Raw genomic sequence first — 21,067 nt, forward strand, 5'->3', positions numbered from 1 at the left:
TCTAACACAAGTGGCTGTTTCAGTCGTCTGGCACACAGTATAACTCCTGAGAGCAGACAGGCATTATGGCATGAAAGAAGAGGTTGTTCTTTCCCATGTAGGAAATGAGCCTGGCCTCACATTTCCTGAGTGCTCAATGCTGCATTTACTTCAGGGATCAAAGTGATTCATTATTCCTTGTTTCTTTAAAGGGTCCGATTCAGAGCTTGGATCCGCAGTGAGCACAGTAGGGGTCACTGCCAGCTGCCTGAGCACATGGTATTGCTGCATGGTGGTGGGTCAGCAGTGCTCTGCACACCTGAGGGCGAGCAATGTGCTGGCACAGGTGTGTTCTGCCTGGCCACTGTGGTTTGGGTGGTGCTCTGTGTGCCCATGGCCAGGATGGATGTGGAAAACCCATGAACAAGAAATGACTTGAGGTAAGGAATGCAAACCCTGTTCTTTTGCTTGATTACAAAACAAGATATTTGGAGGTGCGTACTGCAAAGACCAGTGGAAGAGAGAGAATGGGCCAAGGGCTTGCAAGCTGTGCATCTTCCTGAGCCCTTATACACAGCCAGGGAGAGATTTCTTGGGATTTTTTGGAAATCTGCCCAGAGGATTGAAGAAGTGGCTTCAAACCTTGGTGGTTTTCTATGTCTTCTGACTCGGAAGGTGTCACTGCACCATGACCAGACCCAGCACGTCTCCATGATGTGTGTGCCCAGAGGGGCTTTGCCTCGCAGGTAGAGGCCTCCAGCTCCCATGGCCACAGCTGCTCACATGCTGCTGCATCCAGGCTGGGGAGCCTTGCTTTGTGTCTTCTCCCTTTCAGCTGAGCTCCAATGAGGGACGTGATGGTGGGTTTGTACCGGAAGCAATTTGAGCACTTGTAGGATTATCTGTAGACCGAGACTCTTTCTTAGAACCCTGAATAGAAATCCTGCCCTCTAGGATGTGCTTAGTGGTTTTTCTGGCAAGAACAGGCCAAGGAGTCACTTCCACCACTGAATTCTTCTGAGGCTGTTTGCAAAAGCAGCAGCGAGTGCTCGGAAAGCAAGCCTGGTAGATATTAGAAGGTTGTGTAATTATCTGGCTTTGTGGTTCGTTTCAGCTTTGCATGGGTGGGCACTGTGGTGTGAACCTACTTTCGGTTCCATTGATGTGCTTGCCTTGCAAAACTAACAAAAAAACCCCAGGCAGCCCCTTCTGAAAATCCTGACGACCACCCCTGAGTGTATGAACTGCTGTTATTTCATGTACTGACAGAGGGAATGAGCGATGAGTATCAGTGAGAGCACGAAGCACTGCTCATGTGCGGGGACATGGCTCTACCCATTGGGTGCCCAAAGCGGAGGGGATGCTCCAGGCTGTGCTTTGGGCTGAGCATCTGCTGAGCTCAGCGCTCATTTTCAAGTGTGAAACAGCCTTTGTGGAAAGGATGCGCAGCTCAGCAGGGCGCTCAGTCTCTCTCCAGCAGGTGATGAAATTATCCAGAATATCTTCCTGGTGACAAATGTGTCGGGCTCTAATGGAGATGTTGTGCCAGTAGGAAGGAGAGCTGGAGCTGCCAAGAAGCCTGTGGTCATTGATGCTTGTGTTGGAAAGGAAATGCGTCCCTTAGGAAAATACTCCATTTGCGGAACAGCCTTTCTGTGCAGTTACCGTGACATCAGCTTTGTCACTACATCCCCTGCTCACCGAGCACATTCACAGAGGGCATCAGGAACCCCCCACCCTGCAGCAGTAGCAGCATCCCAGTGCTGCATCACCATGGCAATATCCCCATCTGGTACCTCCCCAGCAGACTGTGGGGAGAGTCTGTGCTTGGCCACCAAGCTGCGTATTTGGCATTTGTTGCTGTGCTGACACCATTTTCATCCATAGACATACCCTGAGGTGACATCCTTGTCTTCGTGTCTCCCTCTGATCCTTTCTGCAGCAGGGGCCAAAGAGGGATGGATGGGGCAGGGAGGAGTCAGCAGATGGCAGAGTTGTTTTAACATGTGGTGCAGCTCACAGGGATTTTACGCTGAATTTCTTAGCAAGATCATGTCCCAGGGCTCAGAGCACTGCAGCGTGGTCTGGGAGCGAGCTGTGCCTGGGCTGAGCGTGGCAGCTCTCAGTGGGAACACACAGCCCACGAGCCCGGCTTGAAGCCTCACTGCTGCCCCCGCCAGTTACCATCACAGCAACTATTCCATGACATTCACAGCGATTCTGTTCTGCCTTTGTGTTCCTTTGTGAAAGATTCTGGATTGGTTCTGCAGGCTCAAGCCATGTGTGTGTCTTGTCCCCTCATTCAGTCTTAACATTATTAGAGCTCATGTGTGTGGGTTTATGCTCAGCTGCAGCCTTCTCTGTGATTTGGTCCCTGTCTGGAGCTTTTCTCCTTGCCTGCTCCTCTCAAGCAGGCTCACCCTCACTCACCCTTTCCCTGTCATTTCCACAAGTGTGAGCCTGTTGGGTGCTGTGGGGATCCCTGTGACCCAGGGGACCATGCTGGGACTGACCTTGTGCTTTTCTTGGCAAGCATGGCCATGTCTCATACAACAGAGATGCTGTGCATCCTTTGCTCCTCCAGCAGATACTGCTTCTCCCACTGCCCAGCACTCTTAGGGGAACCCTTGGCCACCCCATGGTATCTAATTCTAATTTAATGCAAGCAGAAACTTTAATAACAAGGCTTAACAAGCTCTTTGGTCCCTGCTATCACCACATGTAGCATGGCCGATCTCGCCCCAAGCGATAAAACAGCAGCACAGCACAGCGCACCTTTGATTTCCAGCTTTTGAACTGATACAAACCATGCAGCCACATCCCTTCTCTGCCCTGAGCCTTTTGTTTTGTTTGCCAGCCCCACGCAGATGCAGGTATTGTTTCAGTCCTGTCCCAGTCGGGGGAACCAGAGGAGATGCACAGGCGATGCTGGGCCCCCCCCACCCACAACACAGCACTTTGCCGTGGGAGGTGGCCGCTGTGCAAAACCTCCCGTGGGCTTTGCTTATCCCCATCACGTTTCGTTTTGGCTTTGATGGTCCCAGACCTGTGCACCCTGAGCTGGGCAGAGCTGCACCCTGGGGTGTGCGGGGTGCTCCTGCCTTCCTTCTGCGGTGACTCACGGCTGTTTGGCAGCACGGGGCTGCAGTTCACCCTGTGCCAGCCTCTATTTTTAGGAAGCTGGGAGAGGGAGGTGCAGCCGTCACAGCAAGAAGTTTCTAGTGCCTTTTGTGGTTTCACGGCTGCTCTGAGGCTTCGCATCAGCACTTTGGAGGCACATTCTCTTAGTGGCTCTGTGTGGCTGATCATCACCACCCAGAAGTAGTGTGTGCTGCCCAGATGTGCTGTCTAGACGTGCAGTCCAGATGCAGTGAGAGCCACGTGCTCTTTGAGGACCTCCATCATGTAATGGGGCTGGTTCCTCTGCTTTTCCTGGCTCCTCACCCACCACGATCCCCTTGGGATCACCAGCTTGGGGTGCACCCATGGGTGCAGCAGGGATGGATGATTGGAAACAGCTGAGGAGATGGCATCCCCTGGAGCTGGCTGTCTCAGAGGGAGAGCAGCACCTTTTCCCCTTGGCTCTTGGGAGCTCAGCAAGGTGGCAAAGAAGGGTGAGATGTTTCCTCACATGTCTGGGCATTGTCTCCTGGCCTTGCAGTGACACGGGCAGCACACATTATGCCTGCTGGAGCCTGGAGTGTTTGCTGACTCCCACAAGTGTCTCTCCATGGAGGTGGGACACCATGAGCAACCAGGCTGAAGTCTGCCATTGCCACAATGCTAACAATGGCCACCTCCTGCACTTCTCTTCCACAGGAGATGTGACCATCCCCAACTGGACCTTTCCTACTACCCCGAGGCTGCTCTGTGCTCCAGAGCTTTCTCTAAGTCATATAAAGTTTAAAAAAAAATGAACGGAAACTGTACTGTAACCTTTCCTTCTCCGGATGCTGGTGATATTTTCTGTGATGTTCTGGCTCTGTCTGTCTCCTCTCTCTCCTGTGATGGGTACAGTCCCGAAGACATGAGATCTTGGGAGACACAAGAAAAGGAAATCTAAAGAAATGATAAAACAAATGATGTTAAAGCTCAAATTTCTGCTTGTGGTCAGAAGGACTAAATCAGGTTTTTCTCATAGGTTTCCTTCCGCATCCCTCCTACAGCATTGCAGGCAAACTCCTTTTGTGACTCAGAATAAAATCCTCTTTCTGAGTGTCTTGCTCTTGGTGGTGCACAGCACCTGGCTTTTGTCGAGTGGAACGAGCTGGTGAGGTGAGCAGCATCTTTTAAAGAGCTACTTACATAAAACCGCAGCAAGCACCCAAAAAATTCACTCTCTTTTCATCAGCTTTCACCTTGCTGCGTTCAGAGCTGCTCCCAGCCTTTGGCAGATCACCAGGGCTTGCAACCGGATATTTTCTCAGTAAACAAAACCGACTGCAGTGGAGACAATTTGCTGATCAGCGGAAATACTGCAAGTAGGTCAATAGGAATGCAAGCGATGGATCACATTTTCCCATTGTCTCACTTGGGTTGGAGGCAGATGGGTATGGTTATGTTCAGGGCGTTGAGGGTGAAAGAAAACCCTGTTGGTTTCCCAGTGGTGCGACTGTCTCCAGGTGCAGGTGAACTTCATCTTCTCTGGGGGGATCCCACTTAGGTTGGCACTGGGTTTTCCATCATCCCTCCGGACCATGCCCTCCTGCTCCCTCCCCAAAGTTCTTACAGCAGGAAGTGGCCAACAATGTACAGCCATGAGACAACCTGGCCCTGGCAGGAGCTGACATGGTTTTTGAGCCCTTCGCCCTACCCGTGTGATGCTGAACTACCATTACTACTGGTAATGGGGCCAGAGGAGATTGTTGGGGCTGGGTTGCCAACACAACAAAACGTTATCCTAAAGAAGAGCGACCAGCCTGCTCTCCTAATAAGGTGCGCTGACGAATCTCTGCTGGGATCTCCGCTGTCATATTTTCCACACCGTCTTCTTCGTCAGGGCACCGGTGACTATTGAGGCTGTGTTTCCTGGTTTGCAGAGCAAACCAGAGAGCTTCCGTAGACATTTTGTGTTGGGGACCCCAGAGCGAAGCCTTTCCCCATCCTCACAGATCTGCAGGTGTGTTCTATGGGGCTGGGTGTTCCAGCATTCCCTGCAGCTTTCTCTCATTTTGGTGAAACGGCGACAGGTGGCCATCCAGAAACATCTCTGAGAGGGTTTCATCTGCCAGGGACGGCCAGGGCTCAGGGATAGCTGTGCAAAGCCTTATTTGCTGCTCTCTGCATCACTCACTGCTGTGGTTTCACACATTATTGACTGCCTCTGGGTCCTGACACTGGGGATTCGGGGAAAGTATTAAGTAACGACTTCTCGTGTCGTTTTGTTTCTCATATGAAGACTTCCTCCAAACATGAGTATTAAATTCGGAGGAAAGTCTGAAGAGCTTTGGAAAATGTTGGTGGTTGCCCTCTGGCCAAAGCATGGGGTGAGGAATTTGAAGAGCGTGCATTGATGGTTGTTGTGGCCCCCAGTGCTGTGGGGTTTTCCTGGGGGTGGCTTCTTGATGATGCAGGAGGAAGACCCTCCATGGCAGGGACAGTTTTAGGAGCTCGGTGTCAGCTCAGAGCCCTGCCAGGGACCAGGTCTGGTATTTCCAAAGGTAATACTGATTTTAATATGAGAGGGAAGGAAAGCACTGGTTGGCAGTGCCCTCAAACTGCATGGGGGCTGCAGCCCCATCCCAAACAGGCTGTCCGGGAAAGTGACAGAGTCAGCATCACTGAAGGTGTTCAAGAAACATGGAGAAATGGCACTGAGTGACATGGTTAAGTGAGCGTGGTGGGGATGGGTTGATGGTTGTACTTGATGACCTTAGGGGTCTTTTCCAACCTTAATGATTCCGTGATTCTATGATTCTATAATTCAGTGCTCCCCTCTGTGCAAGAAGGTGGCAGAGTCAACATGGTAAGGGGGCACAGGACCCTGAAGATCCATCAGCCACTGAATTGCTGACAGCAAAGATCCTGGCACTGTAACACATTTATGATTTGGGTTATATTTGAGTTATTTGGCTATATTTAGGAAGGCAGTGACCTGCCAAGGTCAAATACTGACTGGGTTGCAGAGATGTTTGTGCTTTGCTACCAGCACTTGCAGTTGTAGCTAAAAGCACCCTAAACCACACAGGACAGGATGCGAGAGAGTGGGTAGATAGCAAAAGCGAGCTCTGGAACCCATCCTGCTGTGCTGTGCAGCCCTATGGCGCTGGGAGCTCTCCTCTGCTGTCACTGTGGGTGAGCAGCCCTGCTTAGCACCACCCTGCTTCTGGCAGGATCCAGCCCTTTATTTGCTGCGTGCACATCTGATAAGAGCATTGCTTTCAGCCTGTTACTTTCAAAACAACTTTGCATGATGGTTTGATCACCCCAGCCCCCTGTGCAGGCAGCCCAACTTCATTCTCTTTGCTCTAGCATGGAGCAAAGCCAGTCTGTGGTGGAGGTCTGTGGTTGGTAGCAGTGCCCAGAGTCCCCAGCAGCCCTTTCCATGCCCAGATTTGTGTTAATGGGGGCACAGTCTGAGGATGCTTGTGCCTGTGTTTGAAGGGTGAGCACTTACTTCACCATGACACTGGAAAAGCTGCTCAAATTGTGTCTTTCCAAACTGACAGCCAAGCACCAAGACCCAAAGTCCTGCTGTCCAGGAGCATGAAGCCATGCCCACACTGTGGTCCCAGCGCCCACAGAGATGTCCCTTTCTCCAGGAGCATCCGTCCTAATCTTACCCAGGAAGTCTTCACCTCTGGGAGATACAAGGGAAGGACAGGAACCAGCACAACCCATCTGCCTCCTCCAGGTATTGCAAAGTTGTCTGTCTCACAGAGGAAACAGAGTAGAAAGCCTTTCTTCTCATTTTGAGAAACTAACGAGTTCCAAAGAGCTTCCCAGTGCCTGGCAGCCCCCACCACAATTCAGAGATACTGCCCACTGACTCATGGTCTACATTGCTCTGAAGATGGCTGGTCACGAAACATTCATCCACAATAGGAAAAAAAGCAACACAACACTGGGGAAAGCCAGGAGTGTTTCAGAGGCAGATATGAAAATTGAGACTAAGAATTGCTACCTGCTTCTGGTAGGACAGTAGGAAAAAGTATGGAAGTGCACCAGAGAAGAAAGTCTAAGCAACCTCTTCTTTTTTTTTTTTGTTGTGGGAGATGGTGGTGAACAAACCTACCCACTACGAAGGGTTTTTTTCCAGGAAGTGTAGGTTGCTGCAACCTGTATCCCTTGAGCGGCGGCTGCTCACACAACAGTTCTCATGCTACTTGCAAGCAGCTCATTTGCAGGAGCACCAGCACCTTGCCCGGAGGATGAACGAAGCCTACAGTTCTGCAGCACCCCGACCCATGGGCAGCACCTCTCCCAGCACCATGAAAATGTTTATGTGCTTCCTCGCTGTGTTCATGGTGGTACAGACCATTGGGACCGTACTCTTCTGTTTATATCTTCACATGAAGATGGATAAGGTAAGTGTTGGATAAGATAAAGCTGTCTCTGCTGGGCTGCTAACATCGTTTGCTTTCTGCATGAAGAGAGCTGGTCACCCAAAGGAGGAACGTGGGGCACGATGCTGCTGACCACTGGACTGGTGCAGAAATGGGGTTTATACACTCATGATCTTGTTCCTGCTCTAACTTGCCACTAAGAGAAGATGTACACAGACGAAGAGGGCTGTTCCCTTCTTTAACAAAGAGAGAATGGATCGGTAAAGAGGAGCTGCTAAGAGCAAACCTGGCAGACGCGGCCAGTCTGGGTGAACCTGGGTGCTGTATTAGCCTTCAGGCTCCTGGTGGTCATGCTGGTGCCACAGCAGCACTGGGACACTCATCGGGGGGATAAAGTAGTCCAGAAATGAAGTTTTTCAAGGTCAGGATGGATGGGGCTCTGAGCACCTGATGGAGCTGTAGATGTCCCTGTTTATTACAGGGGATATGCACTAGATGACCTTTAAAGAACCATTCTGATTCAAACATTTCTATGATTCTGCTTTGGGAAAATAAACGGTGGGTCTTAATACTTGGCCCTTTTTGATGGAAGGTGCATAGTATCCGTAATCCTGTCCTGCATGTGGGACAGCACTTAGCAAAAACTGAAGAGCTGAAAAGCTCTATTTGAAGTTGCTGTGACTGCAGAAGCACTGCGCAACACTTAAAATCACTGATCTAAAACTGTTTCCCCCAAAGCAGAAAGCTATAGAAATGGAATGTACCTTAAACCCAGAATGCAGATGCAAAGATAAGACTGGTATTAAGCGGCTTTTAAATGTGTTGTCTTGATCTAAATTAAGATGTAAGCGGGTGACAGCCTGGGGCTTGGGCTTCCAGGCTGTGATTTGGGGAGGATGCCTCCTATCTGCATTTCCCAGCAGCAAGACATTGACCCTCTCTCTTCTCTCCCCCACCTGCAGATGGAAGAGGTGTTGAGTTTAAATGAAGATTACATCTTCCTGAGAAAAGTGCAGAAATGTCAGACGGGAGAAGGTCAGAAGTCGACGTTACTGGACTGTGATAAAGTTCTAAAGGGCTTCCAGGACCTCCAGTGCAAGGTAGATTGCTGCTGGGTGGATACAACCCCTGCTGAAGGTGGAGGGAGGCTCCAAGGCACACACAAAGCATCACCCACAGCCTTCTTGAAATCTTGGGGCTACAGAAGAAGGGCTCTTTTTTATACGCTTTTTTACATGATATTTTTACACTAATGACATCAATGAAAAATCTCATCCATTTTTTTCCCCCAAAGCATGGCCAGAGCAAGTCCAACTGCAGAGTGCCCAAGGTGGGATGGGATGGAGCTGCCATTCTGGCTTGAAAAACGCTGGCATTCTGCTGTCTTCCAGCTCTCTTAGTTGCTGTGCGGGTGGGAAGGAGGATGTTAGGAGCACTTTCAAGCTCAGCCATTAATAGCAGTGCATGACTTGGACCAGCTGGAGTGAGTCCAGCGAGGAGCAGGAGGAGGATGCAATGCAAATGCCTCCCTATGGTTTAGGGACATCACCTCCACCTACTGCAGAGGCTTCTCGTGTTTGGGTAAAAAAGAGTCACCTTGCAGAGCATTTTAATTGCACAGCATTATTAAAATTAAAGACCTAAGACCAGAAGTTCTGCTACCCCCATACTGCAAAGAACAGGGCAGCCCACAGCCGTACATGATGCTGGGAAGGTACTGGGGGATCTGATGTCTTCTGGTACCTTCTGTTGGTAACAAACAGCACCAATTGAGTTTTGTCCAGAGCATCCTTTACACACAGGCTTTAATGGTGTTTGTTTCATACATCTTAAAACAGTGTATTATTTTAAAAAGTGGAAGGATACCTATCTTCAAGTATATATTTTTGCTGTTGTTGCAGGATAAGACAGCCAGTGAGGAGCTGCCAAAATTTGAAATGCACAGAGGTGAGTGTCATGGTGCTGCTGGAGGGCAGAGAGATGAGCGGCTGCAGGGGGAAGGGGAGAGGGGACGGGAGAGAGGGTCAGGTCCTTTGGTCCCCTTGGTGGGGTCTGTCGGGAGCAGCAGAGCATCTCCATGGGGGGACTGTGCATGGCATGGGGTTGGCAGAGGCCTGGACAAAGCTGTCTTGCCAAGATACTGCATTGCCCAAAGTTGATGAAAACAAACTCAAAATTAAATCTTTCACTTTTTCTCCTTGCAGGTGATGAGCACCCCCACTCGAAGAGTAGGAATGAGACATCCGTGGCAGGTAAGCAGTGGGCACATCAAGTTCATGTCATCGCTGAGGCCAGACCCTGCTTCATTCAAATGGGAGGGGGCTTTGCAGGCTGCCTCTGGGCTGGATTTGCAGCTGGGCTGGGATTTCTGGGCTGTGGGGGTAGAGCAGTGCTGGGCCCCATTAACACTGTGTTTTCCTATTGCAGAGGAGAAGAGGCAGCCGATCGCAACGCACCTGGCAGGGGTGAAGAGCAGCAGAGCAGTGTCAGGTAAGGCAGCTCTTGTGGCTTTGTCCCCAGCACAGCCCTGGCTAGGTGATAACCTGCAGGGCTAACTGAAGAGAATAAGAGCTTTCAGGGTCAGCCTCTCAGTCTCGCACGGACTTCTCAGTCAGAGCATGTTTGATTTAATTCTGGAGTAACTGCCGGTAATCAGCAACTGCTCTTTCCATCTCTGACGCAGCAATTCACCCAGAGCTCATTGTACCTGTGGAAAGCTCCGTATTAGATAAGATCAAAGAATCAAGATGCTCATTGCATTTCGAAACTCCTTGTTTGAGCACTTGTTGCAATTACAAAGCAGCCCCAATCTCAGTGGACTGCCAGGAGCTCCACGATTCAGCAGTGGGAGGCAGAGGAGATCTCCCCATGGGAGTTCTTGTCCACAAGCTGCTCCAAGGACACCACTTGTGCCCCAGAAGCAATGGCAGCAGCAGATCTGCGGGTAGGCAGAGCTCCTGGAGGTGCGAGCAGCACCAAGCCTAGGGGGCATTCATTTTTGCAGTTCCTTGAAGAATCCTTACCTCTGCTCCAAGCATTGATCTTTAAGGTCACTTCCAACCCAAGCCAGCTTGTAATTCCATGATTTCCACATGTTTAGATGAAGAAAGCAGAGCACTCTTCCATTCGCATCAGTGCAAGGGCTTGTGTCTGCATCCCATCTTCAGGGATGGGAATCTGTGTCCCATGGTTTGGGAATAGTGTCCTGGGGCAGACAGGAACTCCCTTTTGCCCCACTGGGGTTGGAGGCTGTGATACCAAATGCCCAAGGGACTGCCCCCCAAAATCAGCCTCCCGAGCAAGATCTATCCTAGCTCAATAGCCATATTTTCTCCCCAGTGCTGGAGTGGAAGACAACGAGCTACGCCCCAACGAGCAGCTTCATAACCTACCATGAGGGGAAGCTGAAGGTGGAGAAAGCAGGGACCTACTACATCTACTCACAAGTCAGCTTCTGCACCAAGGCGGCGGCTACTGCGCCGTTCACCCTCTATATTTATTTGTACCTCCCCATGGAAGAAGACCGGCTCCTGATGAAGGGACTCGACACGCACAGCACCTCCACGGCTCTCTGTGAGCTCCAGTCCATCCGGGAGGGCGGTGTCTTTGAGCTGCGGCAGGGTGACATGGTCTTTGTCAACGTGACGGACTCAACGCTAGTGAACACCAACCCTGGCAACACCTACTTTGGCATGTTCAGGCTGTAGAGATGAGGGGCCCAGCCCGTCTCTGTTGAGCCGAAGGGCTTTCCCTGTTTCCCGTATTTATGTTCCTCCGCCTCTTTGTTGTTCTTGTTTCTTATTTTGTATATTTTGTTATTTATTGACGAGGGCCGAGGGGCCCTGAGAACAGGAAAGGAAACAAAATTTGAAGCTGTCGTTGTCTACGCTTCTCTTTTTTCTTTCATTCGTAGGGTTGCGTGTCTGGTCCACCATGCCCCACTCTGCTGGTCCCATTATGCCGTTATTTAGCAAACTCTACCAACGCTCTTTCCTTCCTAACACTGTAGGATGACTCAGGGTGCTCCAGCCTTGCTAGGTTCGTGCATATCTCCTGTGCTCATCTGCTTACAGAACACCAACGGAAAAAAAACATTAAAAGGCTGAAGAGCATCTCCTCTAAAGGAATCAATCAGCCATGCAACTGTCCCTACGTGTTGGCTGTTGGTGATACATTATTGCCACCCTAACTGTATTATGGCTGAGAACTCCTTTTTTCCACACATAGCTGCCTACAGGACTCAGCCTTCTTGCTCAACACGGCCAAGTTTGCGCTGGTTGAAATTCACCCATCATCAAAAACGCTGCTGGTGGTGGCTGGGGTGGCTGCTGCTTTCAACCCAGAGCTCTGGTAGGGCACTGGTGCTGCTCTGCTTCTGGAGAAACCAAATTTGCCCAAGAGAATGCTCTCATGTCAGATAGAGAGCCCCTGTGGAAGGGGCATTGGCCACCATGGCCAGGTTTGGACATGCTGCCTCTCCCTAACTGCCCTCCATGGGAGCAGGACCAGGAAAGCACTGAGGTGGCAGGAGCACAGGGTGATGCACAGAGACTGGGAGCACTTCTGGAGGCAACAGGTCTGCAAGTGGAGGAGATATCAGATCTGGGTGCTCTCTAGGGTATGCGTGGTATGAGTCTGTAGGCCTGGTCCTGCTGCAGTGCTTGAGTGCAGGTGCTGCCAGGTCGGACACATCAGTGGTGGGTGCCCATGATGCCTCCACAAAGTCAGAGCAGGGTTACTTCGCCTGCCTGGTTTTGTTATAATTCAATTTGCAGTTTTGTGGCTGTTCTCCAAAGCTGCATAACTTTGTCTGAGAACGGAGTGTTCTTGTACCATGCCATGTATAAAAGCTATTTATTTAACTTGAGCTAAAACTGCCTCGTATTTAAGGACAGAGGGACTAACCTGAAGAGCATGGGAAAGTCTACAGTGTGAAGGAGCTGCATGTGGCTGTGGCTGTGTTTTGCAATGCATTTTGACTTTTGGGATCCCCTTTCCTGAGTGTGTCTGAAGCATTGTGCAGGCTGCAGAGCCCCAAAGAGCCAAGCATCCCATAGCACCCACTGCAATGGGGTTTTGCACATCATGTCCCATGGATGGGGGTTTTGTCTGCTATGAATGCTGTGAACCCTTCCCAGTGTGACCTCTTGATGTCCTACACAGGGATTAACAGGGCATCAGGACAGTGCAGGGGACAGAGCAGGGACATCTGGCCCCAAACACAATGGGACACATTGGAGATGCAGGGCAGGGCTGGGTGCGTTCCAAGCAAGGGCAGGAGGGCAGCAGGGCAGCATGAAGTGCATCTGGAGGTGTTCATTTAGGGGACTTCTAGCACCTGTCTGGAAGAGGTCTTTTGCTTTCTCTTGGATGATGCAAGGTCCTCTTTCTTGCTTTGCAGCAGGTGGATGGAATGGAATGGGACGGTGCAGTGTACAAGGTCAGAGCCTGTAGGGCTCTGGGTGGGGAGGACAGTACTCTCAGGAGTGGAGGTGCTGCTGGGCTGGAAAGCTGCTAAATGCCACCTCCCCCATCCAGTGAGTCTCCTTGCCTCGCACCGCTGCCTTTCCTGGGGCTCTTGTTTCTTGCCTCTGTATCTTCACTTGCCAAAAATAGCCTGTGGGATGCTGATGAGAGGCTGCACGTGGGAGGAGAGGCAATGTGTGTGTCACCATCCAGCTGTCAGGCTCAGCCCGTGGCCTTCTCCTGGGCTGCTTTGTTCTCCTCCCCTCTGCGGTGCCGCAGCTTTCCTCTCCCCGTGGAAAGTTTGAAGGTTATCAATACTCTGATTTTTCCCTCACTGCAGGGCCCCGCTGTCACTTAATGGGCTGTGGAATTTACGGTTTCTAAGCTGATTTTTCTCCTTTCTGAGCGAAGAAGTGAAAAGGGGCTGAGGGGAAAATGAATATGTTGGGTACTTTGGTGGCAGCTGCCCTGGCATGTGGCACCAAATGGGCACCTCCCACGCTGCTCCAGCCTCACTGAGGGTCTGATTGCATGCATTAAGCTGCTTTTTGGGTCTGCTCTCACACTGATGGCTTTTGACACCCAGCTCTGTTGCCTGGAGGATGTTGGTGCTGCCTGAGCTATTTTGCTTGTGCAAAGGGGATGTCTGGGACTCGGTGTAAGAGAAGGGGATAAATAAGGTCCGTATTCAGTAGAGACTGGGGTGGTTCTGGTTAAGACCAGGATTTGGCCTCATGGGGACGTGGGAGGGGAGGTGCTGCCTCCACAATGAGCTGAGGGTTGCTTTGTCTTTGCTCTCTGGACCACTTGATGCTCAAGGACACTTGGGTCTGGATGTGGCACTGCTCTGGCTCCACAGTTTCCTGAAGTACCACCAGTGTGTCCCACCAAAGAGTTAAAGAAACCAGGGTACAGGAGAAGACTTGTCCAAGCAGTAGACCAAAGGAAATCCTGTCACCACACCTAATCCCCAGAAAAAAAAATAGATAACGCAGTAACCCCCCCCAAAAAAGAAGTAAAGGCAGGAAGTGACTTAAGTGACTTATCTACAGCAACAGAGTGGCGCGATGGAGAAGAGCTTCTCTCCATAAAGCATTCCTGCCAATGGGACACAACTAGGGCTCGAGGGATGGAAACTCATCTCCCTGCTCCAGCACCGATGGGAATGACCCCCAGACACCACAGTGACCATCCACACCAGCATTCCCCCTGGTGTCCAGTGGGTCAGAGCACAGAACGCAGCATTTCAGCCCCTTTTCTCTGATACAAGAGATGCCCATGGGAAGTGCTGCTGTACTTGCTGAGCACTCAGCAGGCTTTTGTGCTGCACCAACCTGCTTCCCTGCGTGCAGCTCCAGAGAGAGGGGAGATGGACACAAAGGGCTAAGAAGCGATTTTTATCCTTTATTTGTTGAAAATGTCAATTAAAAAACTGTCCAAAATAAAAACACGTTAGAAAAGTTGAACTCGCACAAGTAGTTACAGTAAATAAACCTACGTGACAAAGATAGAGTGGAAGGCAGCTGACACAACATCCATCTAAAGACAGACTGACTGGAACCTATTTACAAAGCACTGTAAACAAAGTAAATATGGAAACATTGCTGTCCATCCGGCATGGCTTCTTTTCCTTTTTTATTTATTTTTTTTTATTTTTTTGGCTTCTAGCTCTTAACAAATGCCTGATCCAACACCTCCCATCACCTTACATCTTACAAACATGCATATGTACACAGCACGGGCTTCAACTAAACTGTGGGTAGTGGGGAAACATTCCTACCCTCTCCTAGGTGTACAAACGGCCCTTGGTTTTCTTCCTTGTGCTGACTGCACAGCGTGAACCTCAACCCAGCCCACCTTTGGGCATGATGATGCTGGGGCAGACAGTGCTGCAGCCAAGCCAGCATAAGCAGGAAGGTGGTTATGCTGGGAAATGGCTTTCCAGCACAGCAGGGTCCAGCTCTCCCTAAAGACTCTTTGCCTGAATTTTAATTGCAAGGAGAGAATTGTAATTATTGCCTCTGTTACATCCTTCATGACTGACGTAGGACTGTAAGGAGCTGCAGTGTGTCTGCACACACAGGGACTGTGCTGCCCTGTGATACTCTGAAGGCTTATAATTAACGGAAGGTTCATTGTAAATGCTGCTAAGGAAGGAAGGAAAACATCAGTTCTAAACTAAGGTGTAACACCAAATAAGGTGAGGATAACCAATACATATGCATGTTGTCCATGTGCTGTGTTCAAGGAGCTGTGCGTAGATCTGGGAGGTGCTGCACGTCCTTGCCCCAGAAGCATTCAAGCTCTCTGTCAAAGCCTAAATATAAATACCTTTCCTATCCAAAAAGTTGCTTTTTCCTATAAGAAAAGCCCCTCTGGGGCAATGGGGGAGAAGCAGCCATCCTGGCCTTCAGGCAGGAGCCTAATGTGGGCAAAAGGAGCAGGGGACGAGCATATCTGGGGGCTGTTTTTGCTGTCAAGCAGTGTTTGCATTTCATATGGAGAAAAGCATATCCTGCAAGGGGAAGCACAGCAAAACTATAAACTCATATAATACGTGGACACTCCAAGTGAAAAGAAAGCAGGGGGTAAGAGTTTCAGGTCATGCTTAAGAAAAGGGGCTGAGGGCATTACCTGTTGTGCTAACGAGCTCTTAGGAGGCAGTACTGTGCAACACACCTTCCCGTGTGCTCTGACAGGTGCTCCAGGTTTGACTTCCCCAAGGGGTTAAAACACCTTGGTGTCAATTGCATGTTTTAATCAGTATCGAGGTCACACAGGACCCGCAGTATTGCTGGGCTGTAGTTCACTACAGTCAATTAATGGGGAAGAAGAAAGTGGATGGGAATAGCTTCCCCAGTCGTGATTATCTGAAAAAAAGAGCACGGTGCTTTTTGGTTTCTGCTCATTGCCAACTCAATCGTGCTTTCATTCAATAAATAGGGACAGGTGCTTTTGAAGAGAATGGAAGCATCAAGAAGTGATGGGAAACTGCTGCCAGACCCTCTGTGAGCGGCAGTCACTGGCACAGGCTGGGTTTGCTCCAATGAGGTATCAGCTGCTGCAGATGGATTGTGAATCACGGACCGCTCGCTGACTGCTTGAGTTGTGGTCGATTGCTTGTTTGCTTCATTTCCTTATTAAATGGAAGAAAAACTATATATATTTCTTTTCTTTTCTTTTTTTGGTAATAAAATTCCCCAAACCAACCAAATGAGGAGGAAGAAGAGGCAAAGGATCCAGTTCTGCTTCCCAAAATACACCTGAGGTCACACTGCCAGCAGCTTCTCCTCGAGCTCAGGCAATCAGCGATGACTTGCGTCCCGTCTCCTCCCTGCTGCACTCATCTGTCTGCTTCAGCAGCCGCCGCACCAGCTTCTCCAGGTCCTTCCGGGACTTCAGCTCTTCCTCCAAACACTGCTTCATCCTTTTGTTCTCCTGTGAAGCAGAAAAACAAAGGAAGAAAGGGGTGGTTAACACCCATGCGCTCCACAAGCTAAGGTAACAAGGTGACAAGGCACCAGGGTCACTGTGACAAAGTGCCAGGGTCACTGCCCGTTTGGGAGATGAACCACGTGAACTATTTGGGGCCTGACTTGTTCAAGCAGACCCTCAACACTGACAGATGGGCATGGCAGCAGCAATGTGTCTGCAGCTACAGGGTGGGACCAGGTGAGATTTCTCCTGGACATCGCCTGGCCATCTCACAGCACAGACAGAAGCTGCAATTACCTGTTTCAGTTCCTTCACTTCATCCTTCAGTGCATAAACCGTGTCAACGAGGCTCCTGCAAGAAGAAAAAAATGCATGAAAACAGAAATTAAATGAAAAAATAAGGAGCTGAAATGCAGTAAAACAGCAACAGCATGGGGAGCTTGGTGACTGAGGCAATGGTGCTTCTATCTCCTGCTTTTCTCTTTCCTTTGTATTTTCTTTCTCTCCATTATAAGCATTGCTGTCGCTGAGGTCACTCTGGAAACACAGCCCAGGAGCACATCAGCCAAAAATTCAGCTTGTTGATAACTTCAAGACAGCAACACAGCAGCCCCAAGAAACCAAACCAACCCTGCTTTGCTGTCTTGAAGTTATCAACAAGCTCTGCGGTTTGGCTTCCTTGTTTATGCTGCTGCAAAAAATAATAACAATGGTTTTTAAACTGAAGAATATCTTACAGAGCAGCCCCGAATCCTTCAGGCTGGGCTGCAAAAAGTAAACGTAGAAAGAATGCGCTGCCTGGGGAACAGGAGGGAGCCAACAGCACCACCCCAATGCTGAAGGTATGGAGCAGGCTGGGAGCACTCAGGCAGTGCTCCAAGGAGCAGCAGCAGACCGCAGTGTCTGCAGATGGAAAAGAAAAACAAACAACAAAGCCCCTTGTTTGGATCTGTCCTCCCTGACCCAGTTCACTACACCCAGAGGAGAGCTGGGACTATATATGTTGGCTCTCAAGACCTTTGTGTGGGCTCCCAGGGGGAAGCAGCTATCTCTGAACTGCTGAGAATGCAGCACTGTACTTAAAAAGGGAGAAAATAGCCACTGGAACAGCCCGGTGCTCTTGGGACAAAGCAGCAGCCTGGCCAGGGGTCTGCAGCCTCACTTACTTTTCCTCTGTGACAGTCTGACCATTGCTTCTCGTTTCCTCAATGATGATTTTCTCCTCCTCGGGAAGAAGGACTTGGGGGATGGAGTCCTTTCGGGAGCCTGCGTGCAAGAAATGCTCATCAGGAAGAAAAAGGGAGATTTTTCCTGGAGCCCACAGCAGGGGCTGGGAGGGTGATGCAGGGGCTGGGTGTGCAGCTGGGCCAGAGCAGCGAGGGACAGCTTCCAGACCCAGAGCACTCACAGCTCCATCATTACTTATAAATGAAGTGCCTCAGGGAGGGTCAGGAGCTCTCTGAAGAACACGACCTCCCTTTCACAAACGTGCCATAATTTGATAGTTCAGTGATTTAATTTGACATCTTACCAGCAGTGATAAATACTTTTATTTCCAGCGTTGAAGATGGTAGATAGGTTCTTATGAAGCAGCTCGTTTTTAAATACGCAGCTGATGGAGAGATAATATTCATGCTTCCTTTCTAAAGCTACATGCAACCCGAGATTAGCATCAGGTTTTCAGTGCTGACAGCCACAGGCACTGACTAGGGTTGTTTAATTCCTAACAAGTGCTGGTGAAGTAGCTGCATCACATCTGCCCTCCTATCTGCTCATTCTCTGTGTTTAGAAGAAAAACAATGGCAACTAAACCACTGAGCAGATGAAGCTCCCTTATCTCAAAGATTGAACACCACACAGTTTCCTAACATGAGTCTCACTGCTCACTGATGTAACAAGCTGGGTTTTTTTTCCCAGAGGGTTATCAGCGCTACAGGCAGGAGGAGCATTCAAGAACCTGCTGTGTGCCCACCTGAGCTGAGTGCCTGCTGGAAGCCCGCCCCGGTGCAGTATGCCTCGATCACCTTCAGGATCTGAGCATCTTCCTCCAGTGCAGCAGTACCTGGAACACAGCACACACATCAGCTGCTGCAAAAGCCAAGATCTCTGCGTTCAGCCTTTGGGCAAGAAGGTGTTGTTTCCTTGACTGACAGTCTTGGGACTTTCCCTAATTCCTTTATGAGTTCCTTCACATTTTCTGGCCTTTGCAACATCCTGTGACACTAAGCGCCATGAAAGGTGTGAAGGCACACTTCTTGCTGCCTAGAGGAACTCGGGGTCAGAACGGCATCTCACTACTTTCAAGCAGCTCTTTGGCTTTGTGGCCACAACGAACCACCTGCAGCCAGGTGTCCTCATGGTGGGAATCACACTGAAAGGACATAGTGCTGCTTGGGGCCCCAGCTCAGGGTCTGCACACAGCGGGAGCCCCAGCAGCACACAGGCTCACTGCTGAGCCGCATCCTGCAAGGGAAGAAAGGCCCTTCTCAAAGCCCTGTGGAGATTGCTGAGCTCAAACCTCAGAAAAGATCAAGAATCAGCACTTACTTTTCCTAATAACAAACTCTTCATCTGATGCTTTTCTCTCAGTTTTCCTTTTTGGAAGAAACTTCTTCATTGTTTTTGGACTTTTGCTGGAGTCCTATAGGGAAAGAGAGCACTGTGATCAACCAGCACCAAAGGCAGATCCAGCAGCAGAGCAGCTCAGGCTGGATGCAGCTATTGGTGCTACGCACAAAGCACTACAGCACTACAAAGCAGACAATGACAGCAGTGGGGGAAATGGTGTTCTTTGCTTTTCCCACGTGTCCACTGCTCCCTCTCACACAGGTGGGAATTCATAGAATCATTCAGGTTGGAAAAGACCACTAGGATCCCCAAGTCCAACCCCAGCCCACCCCACCATGCCCATCACCACATCCCTCAGTGCCACATCCCCACAATTCTGGAGCAGCTCCAGGGACAGTGACCCCATCACCTCACTGAGTAGAAACGTTTCCTAATTGCACCTGCAGGTCTGGGACAAGACACGCTCCTTTAGCAGATATCCCTCAGCTAACAGCCTTTGGCCAAAGAACTCAGCCACATTCACAGCACTTTGTGTTTGCTTATCAGCAATGTGGCCTCCGTCAGAAAACTTTAAAATACTGTTTATTTCCTTGACACAACTTGATTTCTAATAAAAAGAAGAAATAGCAAACAGCATTGCTTCTCAATGCACCGCATTTGCTTGAGAGTACAAATAACCCCCAACATACACAGAGAACAAACAAGCACACGCACAGTTAGTGTTTGCTGTGGCTCTGCTAGGAAGGAACACAAGCTCTTTGTCTCCTTCACTGAGTTACACGTCTTGCTGATTAGGAATTAGTACATTAATAGGTTACATGCAATTCCAGTTTTAAGGAACAATGAGGCATGCCAGGAAGTTTTAGTAGCAGGGTCCTAAATCCTTCTTGAGAGATCTCCCAGCATTTGCCAGTTGCCACTGACTCTTGTGTTAAGTTATGGATACAGCCAGGCAAAACAAGGGTTGTGCAAGCACAAGAAGCATGAACAGCACCAAGCAGCCTTTGCCACGACAAGCCAAAGAGATGGATCTACCCTTACCTTTAAGATATAAGACATCCTCTACAATGAATATGCAAAGAAAGAGAAGATGAGTGTGAGAGACTGATGATTTTACTGACTGAGTCCATTAAATCCACAATTCTAAAACACATTTAAATGTTAGTACTGCGATTAATTCGTCACACCCTCCACGCTGCTTCTGCTATCAGCATGCAAAAGAGAACGGCGCCATGCAAAACTGACCAAGTTACATGGGAAACTCATGGGAAGCAGGCATTAATCCACTCCGAAGACATCCATACAGAGAGATTGCCTTCTGGGTTAGTGGTAGGTTTCAGTAGATGTTGCTTGTTTAAGAGAATGGTGCTTAAAATGGGCTGACATCCACAGGACCTGTGCCTGGGGATAAAGGGATGCGGTGCTCTGCCCAACCTATGGCAAAGCCCAGGGCTGTGGCTTCTCAGAGGGCACCGCTCGGCTTTCCTGCTGCTCCAAGCAGCAGAAGTTACAAATCCCAGTGCTAAAAAAACCCCTTCACCTAATGCAACCGACAAAAAGAAAGAAACGAAATGGAAATCATCTGTAAACCTTTCTCACTTCGCTAACTAACCTGAATCCGAGCACACTGCTTTACTCACAGCACCTGCTCTGTCACTGCAAATGATTACTGGAAACAGAACAGGAAAAATGACCCAATTTCAATGGAAATAACAGCGGTGCTGTGCAGTACGCAAGCAGGTTCTGGGGTTTCCTGAACACAGCTAGGTATGAGGAAATGCACAAGACTGTGCCATCCCATCCTACACCACCAGAAGCCAATTAAAGTAACAATGGATGTCTGAAAATCTCTCATCTTTTAATCAGACTCCCCCACGCTCTTCCCTGCAAGTGACACTTGAAATGGTTCTATTTGTTCATTGTAAAAACAAGGAGACTTGTGCTCGGCTGTTAGCATCGCTCATTTTGTGCTACAGTTTAATCTGGGACCAATAACTGCAATTGCCACTGCAGGGCCATGGGCTGCATGCCCAGGGCTATCACCTGGAGGTGGTGGAAAAGCTCTTTGCTATCAGAGGGCTCTGCAGCAGTGAGTGCAAATGAAGGCTCATGAA

General features: G+C 49.7%; 2 protein-coding genes across 12 annotated transcripts in view; one reads left to right on the plus strand and one right to left on the minus strand.

Moving 5' to 3' along the window:
* Positions 1 to 7,071: 7,071 nt before the first annotated feature.
* CD40LG (CD40 ligand) lies at positions 7,072 to 11,356 on the plus strand. The gene is made up of 6 exons (XM_015860279.3): positions 7,072 to 7,505; positions 8,447 to 8,584; positions 9,386 to 9,431; positions 9,689 to 9,736; positions 9,912 to 9,974; positions 10,824 to 11,356. The coding sequence occupies exons 1-6, from the start codon at positions 7,194 to 7,196 to the stop codon at positions 11,189 to 11,191; spliced, it is 975 nt and encodes a 324-aa protein (XP_015715765.3). The 5' UTR covers positions 7,072 to 7,193; the 3' UTR covers positions 11,192 to 11,356.
* A 2,978-nt stretch (positions 11,357 to 14,334) lies between these two features.
* The window catches only part of ARHGEF6 (Rac/Cdc42 guanine nucleotide exchange factor 6), a 30,613-nt gene continuing 23,880 nt past the window's right edge, over positions 14,335 to 21,067 (minus strand). For 5 of the 11 annotated variants that reach the window (XM_085546112.1, XM_085546113.1, XM_015860340.3 and 2 more), the window contains 5 exons: positions 18,933 to 19,026; positions 18,358 to 18,447; positions 17,552 to 17,651; positions 16,683 to 16,737; positions 14,335 to 16,388 (listed from right to left, as the gene is read on the minus strand). In XM_085546112.1, coding sequence (XP_085402238.1) covers positions 16,248 to 16,388; positions 16,683 to 16,737; positions 17,552 to 17,651; positions 18,358 to 18,447; positions 18,933 to 19,026 — 480 coding nt within the window. In that variant the 3' untranslated portion in view covers positions 14,335 to 16,247. Of the gene's footprint in view, positions 16,389 to 16,682; positions 16,738 to 17,551; positions 17,652 to 18,357; positions 18,448 to 18,932; positions 19,027 to 19,994; positions 20,016 to 21,067 lie in introns of those variants that run through there. The other 6 variants (XM_015860341.3, XM_015860339.3, XM_085546116.1 and 3 more) reach the window with 3 other exon arrangements.

This window comes from Coturnix japonica, chromosome 4 (assembly GCF_054131305.1).
Source record: "Coturnix japonica strain WE chromosome 4, WE-NBRP24, whole genome shotgun sequence".
NCBI lineage: Eukaryota > Metazoa > Chordata > Aves > Galliformes > Phasianidae > Coturnix > Coturnix japonica.